Source organism: Myotis lucifugus, unplaced genomic scaffold (assembly GCF_000147115.1).
Source record: "Myotis lucifugus unplaced genomic scaffold, Myoluc2.0 scaffold_195, whole genome shotgun sequence".
NCBI classification, from domain to species: domain Eukaryota; kingdom Metazoa; phylum Chordata; class Mammalia; order Chiroptera; family Vespertilionidae; genus Myotis; species Myotis lucifugus.
The window spans coordinates 2,387,952-2,410,994 of record NW_005871243.1 but is presented as its reverse complement, the minus strand read 5'-3'; the positions used below and the strand labels follow the sequence as shown (position 1 = coordinate 2,410,994).

Genomic DNA, 23,043 nt, shown 5'->3' with positions numbered 1-23,043 from the left:
GGTTCTTTCCGGATCGGCGCTTAGGGTATCCCACCACCCAGAACAGGAGACTTGGACACGCGGCCTGTCACACGGTCGGCGATTGCTGGGAGCAGGATCCCCGGCATGGTGCGGCTACCAGAGCAGTCAGACCCGGCCCGCCACGCCCTTCGCACGCCGGGCTGAGAGCCCCACCCGAGGGATGCGGGGTGCGGCGCTGGAGCTCTGAGACCCGCTGGTGGGCAGGGCCGCCGGTGGGCAGGGCCGGGATGGGGGTTCGTCGGCTGGTCCGGGCGGGGTGTTGGCCGGGTCCGGGAGGCCCGGGAGGTCTGCGCGCTAGCGGCTGTCTCACTCCCCGGAGAGTTCCGCTCGGAGCCCAGAAGGCGCTCCGGGAGAACCGCGTCCTAGGGGGGGGCGGCGGGAGGGCCCGAGACCATTCCTTTGTCACGCCGGGGGGAGCCTGGACCCCCCTCGTTTTAAGAAGGGGAAACTGAGGCCGGGAGAAGGGGAACGAGTTCCCCAGGCCACCTCTCCCGAAAACCCTGGGCCACTAGTTCTTCCTGCCTTTCTAAGGTGTCTCTTAAAACCTCAAATCTGGAGAGTTTGGCTGGTTTTTAATGTCTCCAACACAATAGACCCACTCGGTATTCTCACCGCAAGCAAACCCGGAGGAAAAGCCCAAGTATTCTCTGGAGTTTAGGTGGAAGGGGCTGGTGCGAATGTGTGGCTGGGGTGGGTGGGGCCTGATGGGGAATTTCACTCCCACGAAACCACGCCTCCTGCGCAGGGACCCTGCCTGGCAGGTCCAGGGAGCCCCTGTTGGTGAAAGACGTGTCTGTAGAAAACACGTCCAGGGACAGTTCACCCCCGTTAGGTTAGTAAGTGGGGGAGGCCTGCCAGGCATAACGTGCCCGGATCAGATTTATATTTAAAAAATACGTTCCTGGTCAATGTGGCCTCTTACCCTTCGAAAAACATTGCCCTGATCTCACTCCAAGGATGACTCTGTGGTTTGAAGTTGTTGTGCTCAGGCACCAGCTGTTCCTGAATCTGGGCGGGGAGGGGAGGGGGGAGAAGAAACAGGGAGTCAACCAAATAGCTCTCCCTCTAAACCAGCCAAGTTTCCTGAACAGAACTACATTGCTAGGTATCCTGGCCGGTTACATTACTGGAAGCTTTTGTCCATTATTTCTAACAATGAGTAAAACCAGGTTGTGGAAGATGTGAAAACACCCCAAATATAGGTTCTCCAACCTACCCGTCCTCTTTCCAGGTGGGTAAGCGATTTTTCGGACTTGGCCTTGGTTTCCCCACCTGAACAGCGGGATGGGTGGTACCTGCCTGGCCGCACTGCTGTGATAAATGCACTGAGCCTGATGTCTGTCTGTCTGTCCACAGAGGTGCTTGCGAGGTGGCTGCCCTGAGATAGTGGCTGTCAGTCCAGCCCCAGCTGGCCACCTGGAATGGTTCTTGGTCTCCACAAATGGTTAATTTCCTATGAGGACGAGGCTTCCCTTTTGTTGAAACCATTATCACTTTTCTGCTGGGAAGTGGTGCTATCAGGGTGGACAGTGTGACCTCCTGTGCTTTTATTAATAAAACACTGCGTGTCAGGAGCAGAGTCTGCTGTCTGCCGTGGCGGGCTGTCTTGGGCTGAGTGTGTGGCCGGTGAACAGCTCAGGAACATGAAGTAATGAATCCCGAGGGCTGAGAGAGGCCCGTTCTCCCAGGAGTGCGTTTTGAGCCACGCCACTGTCTATATAACGATGGTGACACTCCTAGGGTTTCAGCCAGAGGAGGGACTTCCCGGTGCAGCAGGGACGGCAGCAGAGGGAGAAGACAGATCTTGGGGAGCCAAGCAGTTCACCGCAAAGTGGAGCCGCGGGAGCCCTGTGTCCTGGCAGCCTGCTTTCTGCCCACTTTCCCAGCACATGCCGGGGACGCTGGCATTCAGAGTGGGATTGCATAGTGCCTGTGCTTCCTAGATTGACTGCTGTCTTTTTGGACAGTTGGAATTTGGGAAAAGAAGATAAAAGTTAAGTTATTTTTTGCCTTGCTTACTGCAGTGTTACCAGAACAGGGAAAGTGCCCACACAGACTGAGGCTCAGTATTTGTCGATGGAATGAATTTGCCTATTTGCCGATAGCTCTAAGCAGCCACCATTCATTTCGTACTTCACATGGGTCAGGTGTTTTGCACACATCGTCTCTACTCTTCACAAAGATCCCATGGATGTGATATCTATTTTCTGATGAGGAAACGGAGGCTCAGAGAGGGTGAGCAACCTACCCGAGCTCCCACAGCCGTCTCCAGTGACTCAAAAGTTTTTTGAGGACGAGTGGCATCTCATCTCATGGAGGTTGGATTTCAACGCAATTTATTTTGAGTGCAAATAAAAGGAATGAAGGGGTGTTAAAAGAGTGCAATGTGCCCTAGCTGGTTTGGCTCAGTGGATAGAGCTTCAGCCTGTGGACTGAAGGGTCCCAGGTTCGATTCCGGTCAAGGGCACATGCCCAGGTTGTGAGCTCGATCCCCAGTTGGGGGCGTGCTGGAGACAGCTGGTTAATGATTCTCTCTCATCGTTGATGTTTCTATCTCTCTCTTTCTCTCTGAAATCAATAAAAATATATTTTTTAAAAAAAGAATGCAATGCTATTTTTCTTTGAGAAAACTTTTGGTTGAATATATATATATATATATAAAATAAACATATTATAGTGGCATTATATGATGGTTGGAAGGAAAACTGGAGGAAACATTGATAATCCCAGCTACCTGATATTTTTACTTTTCTGTATTTGCATTATGGCTCTTTCCTGCATTTTTAATATTCTCTAAATGTGCAGCAATTTTTTTGGGGGAAAAAGAAGAATATTAAAGTGCCACTGTCTTTCGCAGCCATTAGTGCTTTGTGCTCTTCCCTTCAGCCCAGCAGGGACGTGGAGGGCTGGCCAGAGGCATGGGGCACTCCGCCTGCAGTTGCTGACTGAGTTGGCCTGCGGCTCACGTTGTGGCCAGCCTGTTCTTAAGCTGTGGCTCCTGGCCCCTGTCGGATCCGTCTCCTACCACCTTCCCTTCCTCTCACCTTCTCTGTTCCAGGTGTGCTGGCTTCTGTGCTGTTCCTGGAACCCACTGAGCAAACTCCAGACTCGAGGTCTTTGCTCACGCTGTTTCCTCTGCCTGCGACACTGTCCCTTCTGATAGCTCTCTTGCTTGCTCCCTCACTCCACCCCCCCCACCCCAGTCAGATCCCTGCTGAGATGTTAGCCCTCAGAGAGGCCTTTCCAGACCACTCCTGTAACACCGCATCCTTTCCCGCCACCCCATCCTCTCCATCCTCTTGTGCATCATTCTTGATCTTCCTGGTACTTATTATCAACTGACACACTGTATGCTTTTCTTCTTTGTCTAATGTCTCTCCCTTTATTGGAATGTCTGCTTTCCCAAAGGAGGACTTGATCTGTTTTGTTCAATAGAACAGCCCATGGCACATAGTAGGGTTCACTAAATCATTGATGAATGAGTGAGTGAATTCCATAGCCTGGACCTCCCCAGCTGGCAGGATGTGGGCGGCAGTTTAAGGAACTGAGATGGAGAGAGACACACCAGTCCCATAGCAACAAGACTCAGGCGGTTTCTACCAGCCTGTGGGCTCGGAGCTGCCCACCTGGCCCTGCCCTGCCCAGGCTGGCCGAGGAGCCAGGCCCCCTGGGCAACCACCGGCTGGGCAGAGTTTGGGGTAGAAGGCGGCTCCCAGGAGCCTGAGCCTGCGCAGGCCCAGTTCCTATGAAGAATGTCCCAGGTGAGCCCAGACTTTCCTTACATCAGATTTCAGGGAGAAAAGCAAACGAGACTCCTTCCGTTTCCCCAACCCTGTAAATTTTGTAAAACAAATGGAAGGCTTTGACAAATCTCCATTTTGTCCGTGAAATACAGATAGCAAAGTCTTGTACACGGACTGTCTTGCTAGAAAACAATCACTGAGGACTTCAAAGAAAATAATTAATGATGCGCAGTCATTCTCATCCTTTCCCGGGTCCCTCCCCGGGATTAGATCATTTTCCCTTATGCTGCCTGCATCTCTCAGGGTGATTTTGAATTCCTTTCTTCCACTGACCTCAGAGTTGCTGCAGGTACAGTAATTCATTAGTCCTGTCCTCGCATGTGGGTGGAATAAAGATCTTATTACCACGCACTGTCGACTGAGAAATAAGCAAGAACCAAGAAGAATCATAAACATGGGAGGAAAGAGGAGCTCAGAAACCAGGGGCCCCACTACACCAGTCTCTGGGGAAGGCTGTGGTCTTTGTGTTGGTGTGTGTGTGTTGGGGGGCACACTTGGAATTGGAGGGAGGATGCTTTTCATGCGTGTCTCCTTGAGGAATCGCACACCTCAGACAGGAACTCCAGCAATGGCCACAGGGGCAGCGGGGGAGCTGGTCCTCCCTCATAGCCCCAGGGGGGCGGGTCTGGAAGCCCCCCATGTCCGGCTGATCAGATCCTGACCCTCCTGTGCCCTCTGCAGATTCGTGACCCCCAAGTGTCTGAGCCAGACCTCCAGGTGTGGACGTTCACTCTTCCTGACCACTGCGGTCAGAAGGGAGGTTTGCCGCCACACAATCCACTCCGCGGGGCAAGGCCGACGTTGCCAGCTCAAGCTGTGACGTGGACTTAATACAGTCCGCGGCCTTCCTTGTTGGCTGGCGGCTACCCGGGGCACATGGTGGGCAGGGCCACTGCTGCTGTTGCTTTTCTGTTCAGAGACCTGAACATCATGCTGGGCATCTGCTAAGATTTCAGCAAAGACTTTTTGAGGAAATAAGAAGCCTCTGCTGCCATGGAAAGATGGAGAGCGTCTAAGAGAGAACCGAAGGGAGCTGAAATTCTGGAGGATGTTTTTCAGTTGGAAGCATTCTTACCGATGAAGCCCTGGGTTGTGGTCCCCATGTCCTTGGTTCTGCCCCTGGGGTCCCCAGGGCGCCTGGTATAGGGTAGGCGCTCGGTAAGTGCTGACCGGGACCCTGGGGCTCAGCGGGCACTGCTCAGCTGGGCAGACATCCAGTCTGGAGCTCCCGAGACACCTGGGAGCCTTCAGGGTTGCCATGAAAGGATTTTAAAAGAATGTATTTACAAATTGCTTGGAGAGGTCTTTAAAAGAAAGGTAAATAAGATCGGGGATATTGACTCAGTCTCACCGATGGGGACGGCAGAGTGGTTTCTATGAAACAGTGACCACTGAACACTTATTTCCAGGGTCAGCATCTGTCAGATGAACCTGCCTGATACGTACATTTATTTGTTTATTTATTATGTCAGAGAGGAAGGGAGAGGGAGAGAGAGATAGAAACATCAATGATGAGAATCATTGATCTGCTGCCTCCTGCATGCCCCCCACTGGGGATCAAGCCCGCAACCCAGGCATGTGCCCTTGACCGGAATTGAACCCAGGACCCTTCAGTCCGCAGGCCGACACTGTCTGCTGAGCCAAACCGGCTAGGGCTGAAACTGTCTTTTAAAAACATTTTTTTGGTAATATATTAATGATGTTTATTTCTATAACATTGGTGCTACTTAGAGTAATTTTTTTGGAAAGACAATCCTTAAAGCAAGTGATGTTTTGTACTTCTTATATCCATCTTATAAAAAATTAAAATGTCACTTAGCATGTATCATTGTAAATTCTGACAATTTCATTATGGCAAACCTGGGAGACAGAGCTGGGTCACCAGAGCCCAGGCAACTGAACGGGTCCCCTCAGCCACTAGCCAGCGTCATCCAAATTTACTTCCTGCTGGTTCCCAACAGCACCCACACTCCCTTCAAAGGAAGCCATTGGCATTCCACTGTCAGAGGATGGGGGGAGGGGCAAGAGCCCATTGGAGAGAACCGGGATCGTTGGCACACATTCGTCGAAGCCTTTCATGCCTTCTAACCGCACCCCTTTCCACTGGCTCTCCCAGCCCACACGTCTTGGGGGACAGCTGCCGTTTGCCTGGACACGCTCAGCCATGCAGGTGTCCTGCCTGGCATTCCCTTCTTGTTGAGGTGGCCTCTTGGTCTATCCATTCTCCTTTTCAACTATAGTCCCCAGACTTGGGCATTTGAGAGAGTTGTGACTATGAGCGTGGCCTTTGGAGCTAGGCACGACTTTACCTTTCTGTGCCTCAGTTTTCTTGTCTGTGAAATGGGCTGAATAGCTGCTCTGTTGTGAGGGTTAAATGAGATGACTGTTGTGGAACAATCCGTTCAGGGCCTGCACAGAGATAGGCAGCACCTTCAATTCCAGAAACTTGGGCATGTGGCTCCTCCCCTCCCCTTACACTGCTGTGGATGTTGGTGTATTTGCACCTTCAGGAACTGGTCATTGTACTTGAGAAATAAAGAGAGAGGGACAACTCCTGGCTTAACAGAAGCTAAACTCCTGTCTACGTGGAGCCATCCTTAGTCATCAAGCAAACCTGGAATCCAGTGGCCTTGAGAGTCAGAAGGGATCCCAGAGGGCACCTAGTCCAAACTCCTCATTGTATACCTGGGGAAACTGAGGCCCAGAGAGGGAGGCTGGCCTTGCCAAAGATCACAATCTGTTTGGCAGCAAAACCAGGACCGAAAGCCAAGCCCCTTAGCCAACTGGCATCAGACACGCAGCTCTCTAAGTACAGTTGTTGGCAATGCTTTTGCAGCAGCACTTTTTAAAATGAGGTCCAGTGGCAAAGTGAGAGCAAAGAGACTCTCTAATTGACTGAGACAAGAGGAGGAAGTGATGGGTTTTATAATTGCCGGAATCACACTTCTAACCTTATTTACAGTTAGAGGATGGATTGCATGGGCTGAGAGTGTGCACACTCGGCAGGCTTCTGTTCTGATGTAATGAAGCCTCGCTCCTTCCAGCTCTGCTGAGGACCTGGGTCTGCCCCCGGGCGAACAGGTGTGAGGTGGAGGCCCAGGCTGGACCACCTCCAGCCTCAAGTCCTGAAGAAATCCACAGGAATAGGCAAGAACTTGGAGCCAACAGTCCAGGCGGGGCCATCAGGGCCAGGCTTCCTGGTACCTGGGCTGCTGGCCAAACGCCTGCAGTCAGAATCTCCATGTGACAGCTTGCCTGAAGCTGTGTACCAGGGTCCCCCCCGCCCCGTAGGCTGGTCCCCTCCAGCACTGGGAGCAGGTCTGGGCCAGCAGAGGTGGAGGGGGGGCACCATGGCCCCAGAAGCCAGGTTAGGGAGGAAGACCGGTCAGCACAACTGGCAGCTGCATTCTGGCACCACTGTGCCAAGGACATGTCAGAGATGGCCAAGGGCACAGCTGGACTAGCCATCCCTGCCCCCCAGGCTCTTGGGGACACCAGGCCAACATGTGCAAACATGAAGACACCTCAGACTTGTGGTGGGCGCTGGGGGAAAGGCCAAGGGTGTGTGTGTGTGTGTGTGTGTGTGTGTGTGGAGAAGCCCGGATTTCAGTTCCAGCTCCAGCATTAGCTGGCGAGGCTTTGATCTTGAGCAGGTCATGCCACCTTCCCTGTGTCGGTGTCACAGTGGTTAAAACGAGGGACCTGCTTCATAAGACTCCCTGGCCAAGGGGGGTCCTCATTTCACTTCCCCACGAGGATTATCTTCTTTGTTGGTGGTGGGGGCAGGAGATGAGAGGACCAGCTCAGATGTTGCAGGAACTTGGGCCAGTGTCAACCTCTTCATGTATTGTGTAGCCCCCTTTGTTCTGTGGGGTGGTCAGACTGAGATACCCAACACCCTGTCTTGGTCCCTGGGTTGGGGGGGCTCCTTTTACTCTGACTAGTGGAAGCAGGCTGTTGGGGAGCACAGGCGTGGAGGTGGGTGGCATCCTTGGCTTCCAGATGTTGGAGTGCGCAGCTCAGCTGGACCGCATGTAGCCCCGGTGGATCTGAAGGAGAAAGGTATGAACAGCTCTTCCTGGGCATGTAGGGCCGCTCTGACTGCTTAAAATGACTGTGAAATGAGGGGCTCTTCTGGGAGGGGACCGAGGACACCCTGCAGTCTGTGTGCAGGAGTGTGGGTCCGCCCTGGAGCCGCCATGGGACTTGGCATTGCCTACCAGGTACTGGTGCGGATGTGGAGGTCAAGGATGTAGTCCCCCCAGTTCTATAGTCAGTCTGGTCCCAGGACTCAGAGGGGGCTCAGCTGTCCTCAGGAGCTCCTGGTGGCCTTGCCAGCCCCAGGCAGGGCCCCTTCTCTGGCCAGAGGCAGCCCAGGCTCAGGGCTTCTTCCCCATGTTTCTCTCCCAGGGCCTCGGGAGTCTCTCCGCTGACAGCTCGCTGAAGACTTCACACCTCATTGAAAAGTCGCCACGGTAATTACCAGATCATTAACGGGGGATTTTGAAAAGGCACTTTAAAGCGTCTCTCCCAGAATTGCTAAGACAGATGTAAAAGTCTATCTGGGCAGAGATACAGGGATGTTGGGGACAGATGGGTAGGTGTTAATGAGACGGGGCTGAGCAGCACCATGGACAGGTAACCTTCCAACCCAGCAACAACCCGGCAAGGTTTTAGACAAAACACAACACATACAGACTTTGTGGCTCCTCTCACACCTCAGTGAGGAACTTGACCTAAGTCCCAGGTCTTCCTTCAGAAGCCCGGTGCCATAAACAATAAACAATAAACATAAACAAAACTTCTTGCACCTCAGGCTTCATGATTAATTTTGCTAATGAAGGTTAATGAAAATCAGATGCCTAAATGGCTGTCCAGATAGGCAGACAAACTCTCCTCCTATCAAAAATTGACAGAAAAGCCCTGACCAGTTTGGCTCAGTGGATAGAGTGTCGGCCTGCAGACTGAAAGGTCCCAGGTTCGATTCCTGTCAAGGGCATGTACCTTGGTTGCGGGCACATCCCCAGTAGGAGGTGTGCAGGAGGCGGCTGATCGATGTTTCTCTCTCATCGATGTTTCTAACTCTCTATCCCTCTCCCTTCCTCTCTGTAAAAAATCAATAAAATATATTTTTTAAAAAATCGACAGGAAGGAAGATACAACTGGCTATGTCTCACGCAGGCGGACCATGCCTAGTCCAGCCCTGCACTTGACCGAAACCTTAACACGCCTTGTTGCAGCATGATGCGTGAATACCGTGTGAATGGTTATCCAACCTTCCCTACCTGGGGGCCTTGTTTGCAGAGGTCCTTGCCCATTTGCACCTGATCTCTGGGCAGCAACAGCCTTAAGTTCAGGTCTGAATCGTCCTGCCATGGTCTAAGTCAGCGGGTTCATCCTGGCTGCATGTCGGAATCCTAGGGACTCAGATGTCAGGACCCACCCCCCTACCCCCCACCCCCTGCCCCCTGACATTTGGAACCAGAATCTCTGGGGACGAGGAGCTGGCACCCATGTTTTTAAGCAGCCTTCCGGATGATTCTTACGCAATCTTTAGAGTAGTTTGGGAACTACAGGGGCTGAAAATATGTACTTTTTGTGAGTTTTCTTTTTAATATGCAAAGCTACCTCAGAGCACAACTGCTTTGAAATGTCGCCTGTGGGTCCTCGGTGATGTTACCTCCAAGAGGCTGATTCGGAAGACGCACTTCCCAGATGCCAGACGGAAAAGGGAGGCACGCACAGGAGTGTTTGGGCTCGCGGTGACCGTCTTTGGCATCGTGCGAGCATGTCTGGCACCTCGGAGGCTGGCGCAGCAGCGTGTGACGCAGCCAGCAGCCCGGGGCGCTTCACACGGGGAGTGTAGCATGCTATTCCTAGGCCTTCATGCTATCCGGCTGTGACGGGCTAAAATGCCACCGTGTCCGCTCGTGCATGAGACCAAGCGTGCGGCGTCGGTGAGCCTAGATGTGCTGGTCCAGCCCAGATTCCCTGCCTCTCTCCTGGGCTGGGCAGCCTGAGGCTGCCTTCTGCTACAGCTGTGGTGGGAAAGGACGAGGGGAAGGGCTGGGCGGCCCCTGAAGGGATGGGTGATGGGCAGGAGGTAGTGCCTGGGAGGAAGGTGTCACCAGCTAGATGGGGATCCACAGTGTGGGAGATCCTCTGTAACCCACAGACTGACCTGCGTCTCTCCCCACTGCAGTCCTTCAGCGGGCTGGTTTCAACTTGACATATCTCTGGCCGGTCTTGGGGCACTTTCTCTTGCCTGTCTCTGGCCCTGATTCTGCGACTTTGAATTCAAGTCTCTGTCCTGTTGTCTTTCCCACAGGGTGTCACCCACCTCACTCAGCCCTGATCCATTCTTACCCCCAGAGTCCTACCCACTTGAGACTGTGGGTGGGTCAGCTTCGAGGGCCAGTTCAGCAGAGCCGAGTCCTCGCAAGGACACCTTTGCCCTCAGCCTGGTCCAGATCCTTTATACACATGGTGCTCCTCATGCTCTTAGAGCAAAGCGTACACCCCCTCCTGTCCCACGTCCCTCTTACCTACGTCTCTCCACTCCTCAGAGACCACTGACACGCACAGGCCAGGGCAACCCGGCCAGCAGGGAAAGGAGAATGGAAAGAGCCACAGAGGGAGGAGGGGGAATAACCTTCCCGAATGAATGTCTCAGTGACCCAGCTTCAGCATTAAAAACAAATAGCCAGAGATTAGATTCTGCAGGCATAAGCCAATGACATGCAAATTTTAACAAATCATATGCAAATTACCCATGTGATTCTGCCCTGGATTGCATCTGCTTGGCTGGGTCTCAGGAGCAGGCGAGTAGAGAGCACTCCAGATGGAGGGCAAAGGGGCAGGTGAGGAGGAGGGTGGTTTCCTCAGCCCCAGCTGTACGCCTGCCCGGGGAGTTTCCGCACGTCCTATTACCGGCGAGCGCTGCTTGCGTGGCTGCTGCGTGCCTGGCAGATGGTGAGGTGAGTGAGAAGCAGTGACTCCCCACCCCAAAGATCCTCTAGAGGAGTCGGGACACAAACAAGTAGACAGAGGTGTTCACAAGGTGTTGGAAAAGCATTGATGGTGATGTGTGCAGGACGCTGTGGGGACACAGCAGGCCATCCCATCAGACTGGGGCATCAGGCAGCCTCCTGGAGGCGGTGATGCCTGAGCCGAGCTCCGGGGGATGAATAGGAGATGCTACTAGTAAGTGCACGAGGGATATGTCCAGGGCCGCCTGGTGCCCTTGGGAGAGCAGCGCTGGGAGAGGTGCACGAGGTCGGGGAAGTGGGAATGGGGTTGCTGAGATTCAGGAGCTGGATCGTCAAGGGTTTCAGCACTGCCCGGCTAGCGTGGCTCAGTGGTTGAGCGTCGACCTATGAACCAGGAGGTCATGGTCGAATCCTGGTCAGGGCACATGCCCAGCTTGCAGACTCCATCCCCAGTAGGGGGCATGCAGGAGGCAGCCAATCAATGATTCTCTCTCATCATTGATGTTTCTATCTCTCTCTCTCCCTCTCACTCTGACTCTGAAATCAATAAAAACATATTTTTAAAAAGTTTTCAGCACTGAGCTAAGAATGTGGAGCTTTATCCTGGAAAAGGAGGGTTTAAGCCGGAGAATAATGAGATAAGGAGGTGTTTCTGGGAGCTCTCAGACTGCAGCGTGGGGCGTGGACTGGAGCAGTCCAGGTGGGGCAAAGGGGCTGGTGAGGAGGGCCGAGACGGAACTGGGTGGGACAGACCAGGAGGCGGCTAACCTTATGTGAGAGGATGCTTGCTAACATTGGTCCATGCAGGGACGGACGTGGAAGTCCAAAAGTCGGGGCCTGGTTGGGAAGAGGAGTCAGAGGAGCCTGACTGAAGTGTGTGGTCAAGGACACTCTGAGTTGAGGGTTATATAATCTGGGGAGAGAAGGTTCCGGCACTAGAAAGGCCTTGGTGATGCTGACACGAGGGAGGAACTGGAAGATGCTTTTGCCACCAGATGTTGAATTAAGTCGGGACGCAGGACAGAGGTCACTTCTCTAATCTCTGCCAGCGACAGCCTGGGCCCCTCTGGACCAGAGGTTGTTATGGCGATGATGGGTGAGATGAGGTGAGGAGGAGGAGGAGGGTGAAACTGAAGGACGTTGTGTGGCCTGGGGAGAGTTGCTTAATATCTCTCAGCTGTTTTTTGATCTAGAACGTGGGGGATTATAATAATACCAAGCCTATAGTTTCCTGCAAGTATCAAACAAGATAAAGCATTTAAACTGTTTAGCATGGCAATGGGTACATTGCAAACACTCAGTAAACTATCACCACCATTGTCCTAGCTGGTTTGGCTCAGTGGATAGAGCATCGGCCTGCAGACTGAAGGGTCCTAGGTTCGATTCCGGTCAAGGGCACGTACCTCAGTTGCAGGCTCAATCCCCAGTAGGGGCCATGCAGGAGGCAACTGATTGATGATGTTCCTCTCGCATCAATGTTCCTATCTTTCTATCCCTCTCCCTTCCTCTCTCTCTCAAAATCAATCTATAACAATAAAAGTGTAATATGCAAATCGACGGAATGGCTGAACAGCAGAACGTCCGTCCAGACGACCATGCTGTGACATGCACTGGCGCCAGGCCAGCCAAGGCGGGTGCAATGCGATTGGTTGGGGGGCCCCGCCATTGCCCCACAATCGCCCTGCAGAGGGAGGCCCAGGCCACCCTCTGTGGGGCGATTGATTGGGGGGGGGGGCCTCTCAACTGTGAGAGTGCATAGGCCAGGCTGAAGGACACCCCCCGGCTCCCCCCACCCAGTACATGAATTTCGTGCACCGGGCCTCTAATAAAAATATATTTTAAAAAATATCACCACCATCATTACCATTGTTGAAGCTGCCACAGAAGGAGTGCTTGTAACATTTGTAACCCTCAATTAAAATGTGCTCATCTGAGCCTGGCCAGAAAAGAGCAGTGACGTCACCTAATAGTCTTTGAGTCACATGGGCCTCTCTTTTTCTGGAAATGACTCCAGGACCTTCAGGGGTCACAACCATGAAAACAAGTTCCTGGCGCTACCAGGACTTCCAGGTGTGACCACCTGCACACCAGGTCTACGTCTGCTTAAAAACACAAGGTGGGAGGGAGGGGGCGTTGGATGACCCCGTTCTGGCCTGTTCAAGGCTTGGAAATTGGAGACAGAGGAACTTTTCTTAAGAAAAAGAATAATTCTCTTCCAAGAACACAGTGAAATGTAATGGATTCAAGCCAGAGCCCAGGATGTTGTAAAATTGTGAGGACAACTTTCCTACATCTGAACATTTAAATGACCTCAGCTCCAAGCACCCGGTTCTCTTGGGTTTTGATGAAATCAGGGTAAAGTGGATCAAGGATGGAGATAGTTTAACAGGGAATTCAAGGTCCCCCACTCACACCCCATTCCAGTGAAGTGAGAGAGAACTGTAAACCCAACCCAACAGCAGGCTTTGGGCTAATGTCCAATATGAGCTGGATGATATCTCCAGTCTCCTCTGGGCCTGTCACGCTGTATCCCTTCGTTTTACATCCTACAGGACTTTAAAAGACGACTTAGTCCTTTCATTTGATATTCACAGGTACCCTGTGCGTGCCATCCAGGGCCATAGAGTCCCCATTTACTAGATACAGTGGTGATACACCCATGGTCCCAAGCATTTCTTCCAGCTTTCAAATGGTGCATTATTTCGCTCTTCTACAAGAGGAAAGAATGAGGGCATTATTAAAGCCTTGGGCACTGGGGCCCATGCCCACACTCCCTTCACTGAAGCTTATAAAGTTGATGTTGCCCATCTCTGGCACCTCCCAAAATGCTGTGGGAAGCAGGACTCTCACCGTGCCCTAAGGGGCATGCTATGGGATCTTTCTCCAGGGTGCAGGGATACAGACACGCTGAAGCATCGTCCGGGCGCCCAGTTCCAGGAAACATTGCTCGTTTGTTCCTTTGCAAAAACCACCCTCTAAGGAAGAAAGGTCCTCTGCATGGATGGAAACCCCTGCCTTGGTTTCTGCAGTGGTTTTGAGTCACCGGCTTCCTGGAGTGGGTTGCGTTCTTTTCTATCTAAAGAAAGGTTCTTCCCTTGCATGTTGGACTCACCTTTTGTTACTGCTTATGCTGTGCGCTCCTGGCTCATTTGTCAGCATCGGGCTCTGGGTTTATGGGAGGGCAACCAACAAATTCAGGTCAAACTGGAGAGTAATTGCAGGCTGGAGCCCCAGAAATCCACATAACTGGGTTTGACCTGAACTTGCCTTCCAGATGGAGAATGTGGAGCTGTCCGTGGAATAAGACTGTAGGGCTCTGTGGGAAGGGGAAGCCCCAGTTCTCGAAAAAATTCCCCCCCCGCCCCCGCCATCAGTTAGATTTTACCATTAGCGGTTCATTCCTTGAGTCCTGTAAGGTGGGCCTGGTGGAAATAGCCTCCTCGCCCACAAATGAGAGATTCTAGTCCTCTGTTTGAATTTGGGAGAAGGGGATACTGAGAAACTGAAGTGGGGGAGAGGGTGGGAGGGGCAGGAGGAACCAAAAAGACACTAAAGGAAGATGCTGAACTCCACACTGGACTTTATGCAGACCCAGAAATACATGAGGAAGTCTGTCACCAGTATACTCTCTGCTTACAGGAAAGGCAGGCTAACAGGAGGCAGGAATGCGGGGTTTAACTTGCTCATTTCTTTTTTTAAAAATTGACTTTAGAGAGAGGAAGGGAGAGGGATAGAGAGATAGGAACATCGATGATCAGATGCCTCCTGCACATCCCCCACAGGGGATCAAGCCCGCAACCCAGGCATGTGCCCTGACTGGGAATCAAACCGGCGACCTCTTGGTTGGCTCATGGGTTGACGCTCAATCACTGAGCCACAGCGGCTGGGTTCTTCTCCAGTTTTAAAGATGGAAAAAATATGTATGTGGGCTGATTATTGAAAGAAAGGCAGTCATGGAATAACAGGACTCCCTAGGGCTGCGTAGCATAAGCGGGCCATGCAACATAAAAGGAGCACATTGAGTGGAAATGCATTGGTTAAGAAGAGTTCAAGGGGCCAAGATGGTGGGAAAAGACAGCCTTCATGAGAGAGTCATGTTGGAGCAGAGGACTGAAAAGTTTTAGGAGTTGTAAGGTGCGAGAGAGGAGAACAGTTGAATAAGTTACTAAGGCCTAAACGAGACCCCTGATATCTTTGAGAGAAACTTGCATTAGGGTTAAAATTCTTATCTGCATAGAGCTGAAGGGTGACACCCCTCCATACACCACAAGGACGTTTGGGACCTGGGGCAGAGGGAGGCTCACAGCTCTGGTCTTGGTACTCTGCCAGCTGTGTCCACCGTCTTTCCAGCCTGGACATGCCCGGCAGCTGGGTCCCTGGCAGGAAACGCCCTGGTTATTAATCTATTCTTATTCACTCGCCCGTAAACCACCCAGCAGGAGACTGTGCCATTAACTTGTCTTGGTGAGACTTAGCCAGCGAGACACAACTTCTATTCCCATGATTAAGCCTCCCCCACAACTAAAATATTGATCTCAATTAAGGAATAATACACAGGGAGGGCGCTAGGAAAAGCGGCAGGAGGACGTGGAAACAACAGGCTTTTGTGAGAAGAGAAGATGGCAGTTCTGCTTGCTCACGTTGCCAGTATTTTTCCTGACTTGGTAGAGTAGCGACGAGCAGTTTTATTTTCCTTCCTTAATATCTTGGGGGGAAAGTACCCACAAAATACTTAACCCAGGGAAAAAACCAGCCCGACACCCAGACAACTGGATCATCCTGTCTCTTCAGCAGCTGCTATTAGTGAGTGTTAAATCAATGCCATCGAACCCTTGGACTTCCCGGAGCAGACACGTCCAAATTGCCCGGCTCTGAGGAAGGGGGCGCTGGAAGGTGGACCAGCCAGGCCTGGGCCTGTGAGATGGTAACCAAGCAACAGACATGCACCCTGAAGGGGAGGGCAGCCGGGGCATGTGTCAGGACAGCAAGCAGAATCCAAGACGGCAGCCTCGCAGGTAAGAGGTCCCAAGGCAGAGAGCTCAGAGGGCCAGGTAAACAGGAGGGAAGGGCCCGGATACTCGAGGTGAGGAATCCAGACAGCCGTGGGAATTGCTGCTTCTGCGGCAGCAATCAGATGACTATGCAATCCCCTTGGTACAGAAGCCAGCTCCCAGCCCTGGAGGAGCTGCACGTATACTTCCCTTTAAGGATGAGACCACTTTAATATTCAGTAAATAACACACAGAAAGAACACTTAACAAAAGAAGCTAGACAAAGCTTAGTGGTCACTAGCGTATGAAACAGGCCGCAAATTTTTTAGTCAACGGGGAAATGGTTGGCTCAGTGGATAGAGCGTCAGGCTGCGGACTGAAGGGCCCCATGTTCGATTCCAGTCAAGGGCACATGCCCGGGCGGAGGTTCGATTAAGCTGATCAATGGTTCTCTCTCATCATTAATGTTTCTATCTCCCCCTTCCTCTCTGAAATCAATAAAAAATATATTCACACACACACACACACACACACACACACACACAGAACAGTACAAAACTAATCCATGGTGACAGAAATCAGAATGTGGCCGGGGGTGGGGCAGGTGACTGGGAGGATGTGAGGGAATTTTCCAGGATGATGAAGTTCTATATCTTGTTTGGGGCGGTGGTTTCCAAGGATGTAGACAGTTGTCAAAACCCATCAAGCAGAATACCTAAGATCATTGCACTTTGCTGAGTGCTAATTATATCTCAGTGAAAAAAAAGGAAATCCATAGGCAAATGGAGTCTCTGGGTTGAGGATGATGATATAAAGCTCATGTACTTCTCATTTTACTTCCAATGACAGACATTATTAATTGATTTCAGAATTCTGTGCCCTTGATCCTCAATGAGGCATCACAATGTAGATCTCCAAGCAGCCACTACAATCCACCTATCTGTTTCCTTCCGGATCTTTTCCTGGTCATACAGAATCATGTCATGTGTGTATTAAATATGGTGGACATCAGTTGAGTGAATCCATCCAAATCCATCCCATCCTCTTCTGAAATAACAACCAGATTTCCCTTGGGAGACCCTTATCCCAGCTCTCATTCTAGCTTGTGAGGCTCAGTCAGGGGGACTGTCCCTACCTCCTGGAACAAGGGTTGGGACATGACTGTGAAGCATCTCCCTCCCCCAGCCCTTACTTCAGTTGAGCCATCTGCTCCATCCAGGACTGTGGCAGGTACCCTGGAGGTCTTTCTTCTGGGGTTGCTGGGCTGGGGGATGTGAGACCTGTTTGAGCTGGTTGAGCCCATGGACCGAGCTGCGGCCAAGCTCCAGCTCCTCCCCGGGACTTCAGAGTTGTAGGAGCCAATGCATTTCTCCTTTTTGCTTAAACCTTGAGTCTCTGCCACTTGTAAGAAAATAACTATCTGAGTCAGATAATATGCACAGAGATTTAAAAAGCACAATTGGCATCGTAACGTCTATATTGGTCATCAACTCGATTGAAACAATTCTTTCACTTAAATAACATCACCCTTACTTCCCATTTCTGCACAGACCACCTTCCATTTCTCAGTGCTGCGCACTAGCCACTGTCTGAGTCAAACACAGTTTATCTAACAGGCTCCAGGTGGTGGGGACACCCTGTAGTTTTGATTTTAAACAATTTGCCTCATTATTGATGTAGTTGTTAAAGAAACACATACACTTGATCAAGATGAAATTGAACCACCACTAGGAAGGTCTAAGATGAAAAGCCACCTGCCACCACCCCTTCCCCAGGCCCAGTTTCATTCCCCAGGGGGCAACCACTTCAAAGAGTTCCCAGTTTTCCTGTGTGTGTGTGTGTGTGTGTGTGTGTGCGTGCGTGTGTGATTGCTTATTGAAGTCTTGTGTTTCTTTTCCATCTTTCATCAGCCTCAGGTGGGGAGGCTGAGGGCTTTAACACACTTGCCCTCCTTCCCAGTCTGTTCTGTAAAAACAATAGTTTTCCCTGTGAAAGAAATGTGAGCTGCACTGAACCCTTTTCTTTATGTTTTCTTTCTTTTTTTATTAATCCTCACCTGAGGACATTTTCCCATTGATTTTTAGAGAGTGGGGAGGAGGGGGAGAGAGAGAGAAACATCGATGTGAGACACATCAAGTGGTTGCCTCCTACATACGCCCCTGAGCCTGTAACTGAGGTATGTGAATTGAACCCAGGACCCTCAGTCTGAGGACCGATGCTCTATCCACTGAGCCAAACTGGCTAGGGCTTTACTTTTTATGAATTAACGACTTAAGTTCATTTAGACTCGAAAGGTGGTCGATTTTCAGCTTTATCCCCATCTCTCCCTGAGATTGTATCTAAACCTCCAAGGCTGGCAAAGCTCTCTTGAATAGAGAAAAGACCCCTCATCCCTCAGCCCCACACGGCCTCCGTCCTTCCTGTGGGCTCCTCCCTGTGCGCAGGTGCTGGCAGTGAGCCAGAAGGAGTTAGTCTTCCACGGTCCACTGGCTCAGGCTGCCTGCCATGGTTGAGTTGCCCCTCACTGTGGTGTTTTCCAAGGTAAACAGGGCACGAGGAACCCGGGCAGACTGGACACTCCTAGATGCTAAGGTGAGGAGGACTTTGCCTGGGGGGTGGAGCCAGCCCTCCAACGAATTTTACTCCTGGAAGGAGCTGCCTGTTCTCCCTCAGTTTGACTTCCATGACTTCAAACTCTGTTCTGCGTTGCTCCTTTCTTAGATCCCTACCTGGTCCAAAGCTCTTCCCAGGAGGTAACCACTTTCTTTAGAGGTTTTATTCAGGAGGAAGCCATTGCTTCCAGCGATGTATGCTCCATGTACAGGAGGAGGAAAAGAGGGGAGAGGAAATAGAGGGCTGACAAGCCCCACGGTTGCAAAGCAGTTCTTTAAGGAACGGTCCTAATGATGGCTCCCGAGCCACATCTGGGTTTATATTTGTTTGTTTCCAGCTGGAAACTTCTCAGGGGTTCCCATGGCGATGCTGTTTTCACATGTGGCATTTAAGACTATTGTTCTCTCTGTCTCATTTTCAAAATATGTAACTTTTTTCTTTCTCTAAAGCAGCGGTTCTCAACCTGTGGGTCGCGACCCCTTTGGGGGTCGAACGACCCTTTCACCGGGGTCGCCTAAGACCATTGGAAAACACATATATAATTACATATTGTTTTTGTGATTAATCACTATGCTTTAATTATGTTCAATTTGTAACAATGAAAATATATCCTGCGTATCAGATATTTACATGACAATTCATAACAGTAGCAACATTACAGTTATGAAGTAGCAACGAAAATAATTTTATGGTTGGGGGTCACCACGACATGAGGAACTGTATTAAAGGGTCGCGGCATTAGGAGGGTTGAGAACCACTGCTCTAAAGAATAATGAGGTTATTGATGTAAATTTTCCATTACCAAGAACTGATAAATGTCAACACTGATATTTAACCCAAGGATGTAGAGATAAATCCTAAAATTATCCCTCCAGGAACTCACAGTGTAGAAGGGGACAACAGGCAGATGAATAAGTAAAGGAAAGTGCTTTGACGTTTGTAGTGAGTTCACTGGGGACTCGGAGGAAAGGGGCATTCGTCCTAGCTGGGGATCCGGGAAGGGATTTATAGGAGCCGTGTTTCCTGGGAGATGAGTGGAGATTTTCCATGCGGGCAAGACGTTGAGAGGCTTTCTGCTCCAACAGAGAAGGAAGGAGGTAATGATTCCCAGAGGAAACAGTTGCGTGGGAAAAGTCACCTTTACCTGTTAGTTTCTCCTTTCATCTCAGATGTTCATTCTGGGGTATTTTACTTCTTCCTTAATTGCATCCCTTATTGCAGCGGTTCTCAACCTGTGGGTTGTGACCCCTTTGGGGGTCGAACGACCCTTTCACAGGGGTCGCCTAAGGCCATCGGAAAACACATGTATAATTACATATTGTTTTTGTGATTAATCACTATGCTTTGATTATGTTCAATTTGTAACAATGAAATTGGGGTCACCACATGAGGAACTGTATTAAAGGGTCAAGGCATTAGGAAGGTTGAGAACCACTGCCTTAGAGGTTTCTTTAGTAAGGATTTGTTGGTGGTAAATGATCTCAATTTATATTATATTCAGTTTATATTACCGAAAATGTCTCTATTTAACTTCTTCTAGAAATAGAATTGTGTTGGCTTTGCAAATCTAGTTGAAAGGTTAAAAGTTTTTTTGTAAGAGTTTGTTGAAGCAAAACTGAAGACCTATGCCAGGGAGCAAGATCTCAAATGCTCCAATAGTTGATGGTTATTTTTATCAGCACTTTGAAGACATTATTCCTCTGTCTTCTGGCTTCCATAATGGATATGGAAAAGTCAGATGTTAATATTTACACCTTTGTGGGAAATCTATCTTTTCATTCAGGCTTCTTTTAAGACCTTCCGTTTGTCTTTGACATTCTGTAGTTTTACTATGGTGTGTATGGGTATGGCCTTTTAATGGCTTATCCTGTTTGGGATTTTTTTGGGGGGAGATTTCTAAATATGAGGATTACTCAATTTTGCAAAATTCTCAGCTACTATTCTTTAAATATCGCCTCCCCCATCCCACCCGTCCTCTCTGTTATCTGCTTTTGGAACCTTGATTAGTTCTGTGTTGGACCTTCTCACTCCTTCCTTTACTTTTCTTAACCAGAGTTTTCTATATTTTTGCCTCTTTGATGCATTCTGTGTAATTTCTTCAGATTTGAGTTCACTGATTCTTTTTTCAGCTGTGTGTATTTTGCTTTTAAACTCTGTCATAAATATTTTAATTTATATTATATTCTTCATTTCTAGAAGTCTTGTTTGGTTCACTTTTATGTACATCTGTTCATTTTTATAGTTTCTTGCTTTTAAATTCTATTTATTTAGTCATATTAAAATAATTTTTTATTTGATCATTCCAATATCTAATATTTATGAGTAAACCCCCCCCCACCCCCCTGCTAACTCTTACTCATGATGGCTTGTCTATTTGGGTATTTTCTTGTTTTATATTGTGAATTCATATATGATGGAACTTTTCCTGTATGAATTTTATGAAGCCTGGGTTGAGGGTACATGCTTGCCTCTGTCAGGAGTTTTAGGAACTATAGACCCAGGCCCCTCTAAATTAAATTCATATCTTGGGATTTTGGGTAGATTTCAGTGTAGGAATCTATATTCGGGTTGCTCAGTGGCCTTGACATCTCATGGGAAGCTTCCCCTCCCCCCAATTACATTGGTTCTGAGTCACTGTTTCTTGCAGTCAGCCTCTGACAGGCAGGCTGGCTTCTACTTCCGCCCTTTCTCGGGCGGCACCCCCTTTGACTCCTGGATTTATGCAAGGTTTTGCTGCTCTAGATCTACGTTACTACTAAGGCTGGTTCTCCTTTCCTACTCCCCAAACCCTTATAAGTGTTCCTTATAAGGACACTTTTCTCTAAAAATGACCTCAAGCTGTGAAGGGCTTTTGGGTTCTTATTTACCTTCAAAGGCTGGTGTTCCTACTGATTTCTGAATGATAGGTGATCCCCTTGCTTTACTTTCTTGCAGATTATTTTATTTTTTTTTTTTTTAAATATATTTTATTGATTTTTTACAGAGAGGAAAGGAGAGAGATAGAGAGTTAGAAACATCGATGAGAGAGAAACATCGATCAGCTGCCTCCTGCACACCCCCCACTGGGGATGTGCCCGCAACCCAGGTACATGCCCTTGACCGGAATCGAACCTGGGACCCTTCAGTCCGCAGGCCGACGCTCTATCCACTGAGCCAAACCGGTTTTGGCTGCAGATTATTTTATTGCTATAAATGAGATTGTGTGTGTGTGTGTGTGTGCGTGTGTGTGTGTGCAGCATGTTAAGATTTTTTTATGTAGAGGGTCCCAGGATGTTCAAATTGTTTACTTCTCTTCTTCAGGCATTTTAACTTTCTTTACATTGGTATCTTGGTATTTTTCATTTGCATTAAAATGATTATGGTAAGTTCTTCTTTTATAATAGCAATTTGATTTTGAGCCTCCTATTTCTTACTGTTGGTAACATATTTATTAATTCTTTAATGGTATTGTTTTTGTCCTCAGTTGGTTTTCTTAATGCTGAAAGATCTATTTTAATTTCAGTCTATTGATTTATCAACTCACATTTCAGTTATTGTCTCATTGACTTCATTGAGTTCTTTAGGAGCACTCATGTTCTGTTTTTTGAGTCACATTTTCCTTTAGAATATGTTCTTCAACTACCTTTTGCATGCTTTGTTCTATTATTATTATTATTATTATTATTATCATTATTTGTTGTAGTATGTCTCCATAGTTTGAATGTGGACAGCTATATTCACACGTAGTATATTCTGTGAGATATTCCCTACAAGCATTTCTTGTTCTATCTACTTTTCTGTAACCCAAGAGTGTGGGCAGAGATGATTGTTCTAATTCACTGTGGAGTCCCAAGAAAGTATATCCCTTCTCCCCTCAGTGGTGTTTCTATCCTCTTATTCTACCTCCCATCTCCCATCCAAACAGAAGAGGAAAAGAAAAGGTCACTTCTCTCCAGAATAGGCCTATGAGTAGAATTCTCAGGATTCTGTTGACTCACCAGAGATATGTGTAGGAGGCATACTGCACTCCATCATCTTCTGAGTTATTTTTCCCCCTTTGTCTCCACTTCTTGAATTCTTATGTCACTAGATTATGCCCTTGTCTAGCTCCTACTGGTAAAATTTTCTGGTTTGCTTCTTTTTTTTTTTTTACTGTTTTTGTCATTTCCTTAGGTATTAGAGGGGAAAGTTTCTGTGATTTTATTTCACTTCGTCAACTTAACGGTCCAGTGGTCGGCAAACTGTGGCTCGTGAGCAACATGGGCTCTTTGGCCCCTTGAGTGTGGCTCTGCCACAGAATACTGACTTCTGCGCATGGGCCACGAAGTTTCAATCGCACTGTGCATGCGCACCCGCATGTGGTATTTTGTGGAAGAGCCACACTCAAGGTGCCAAAGAGCCACATGTGGCTCAAGAGCTGTATGTGGCTTGCGAGCCGCAGTTTGCCAACCACTGACTTAACCCAATCTCATCTGTTTTCCATCTTCCAGAATTCTCAAATTTTCTATTAGCTGTAAGCTACCATTATTGTTTTCCAGCACTTTCATAATTTCAATAGAGGCCCGGTGCACGAATTCATGCCCTGGTGGGGCCCCTTGGCCCGGCCTGCGCCCTCTTGCAATCTGGGACCCCTCAGGGGATGTTGGA

At 49.4% G+C, this 23,043-nt stretch overlaps 1 protein-coding gene across 1 annotated transcript in view; it reads right to left on the bottom strand.

The window, feature by feature from the left end:
- TMEM158 (transmembrane protein 158) overlaps positions 1–9,603 on the bottom strand; it is a 10,800-nt gene extending 1,197 nt beyond the window's left edge. Inside the window, exon 1 of the mRNA XM_023760873.1 lies at positions 9,505–9,603. Coding sequence (XP_023616641.1) covers positions 9,505–9,603 — 99 coding nt within the window. The remainder of the gene's footprint in view (positions 1–9,504) is intronic.
- Positions 9,604–23,043: the final 13,440 nt, after the last annotated feature.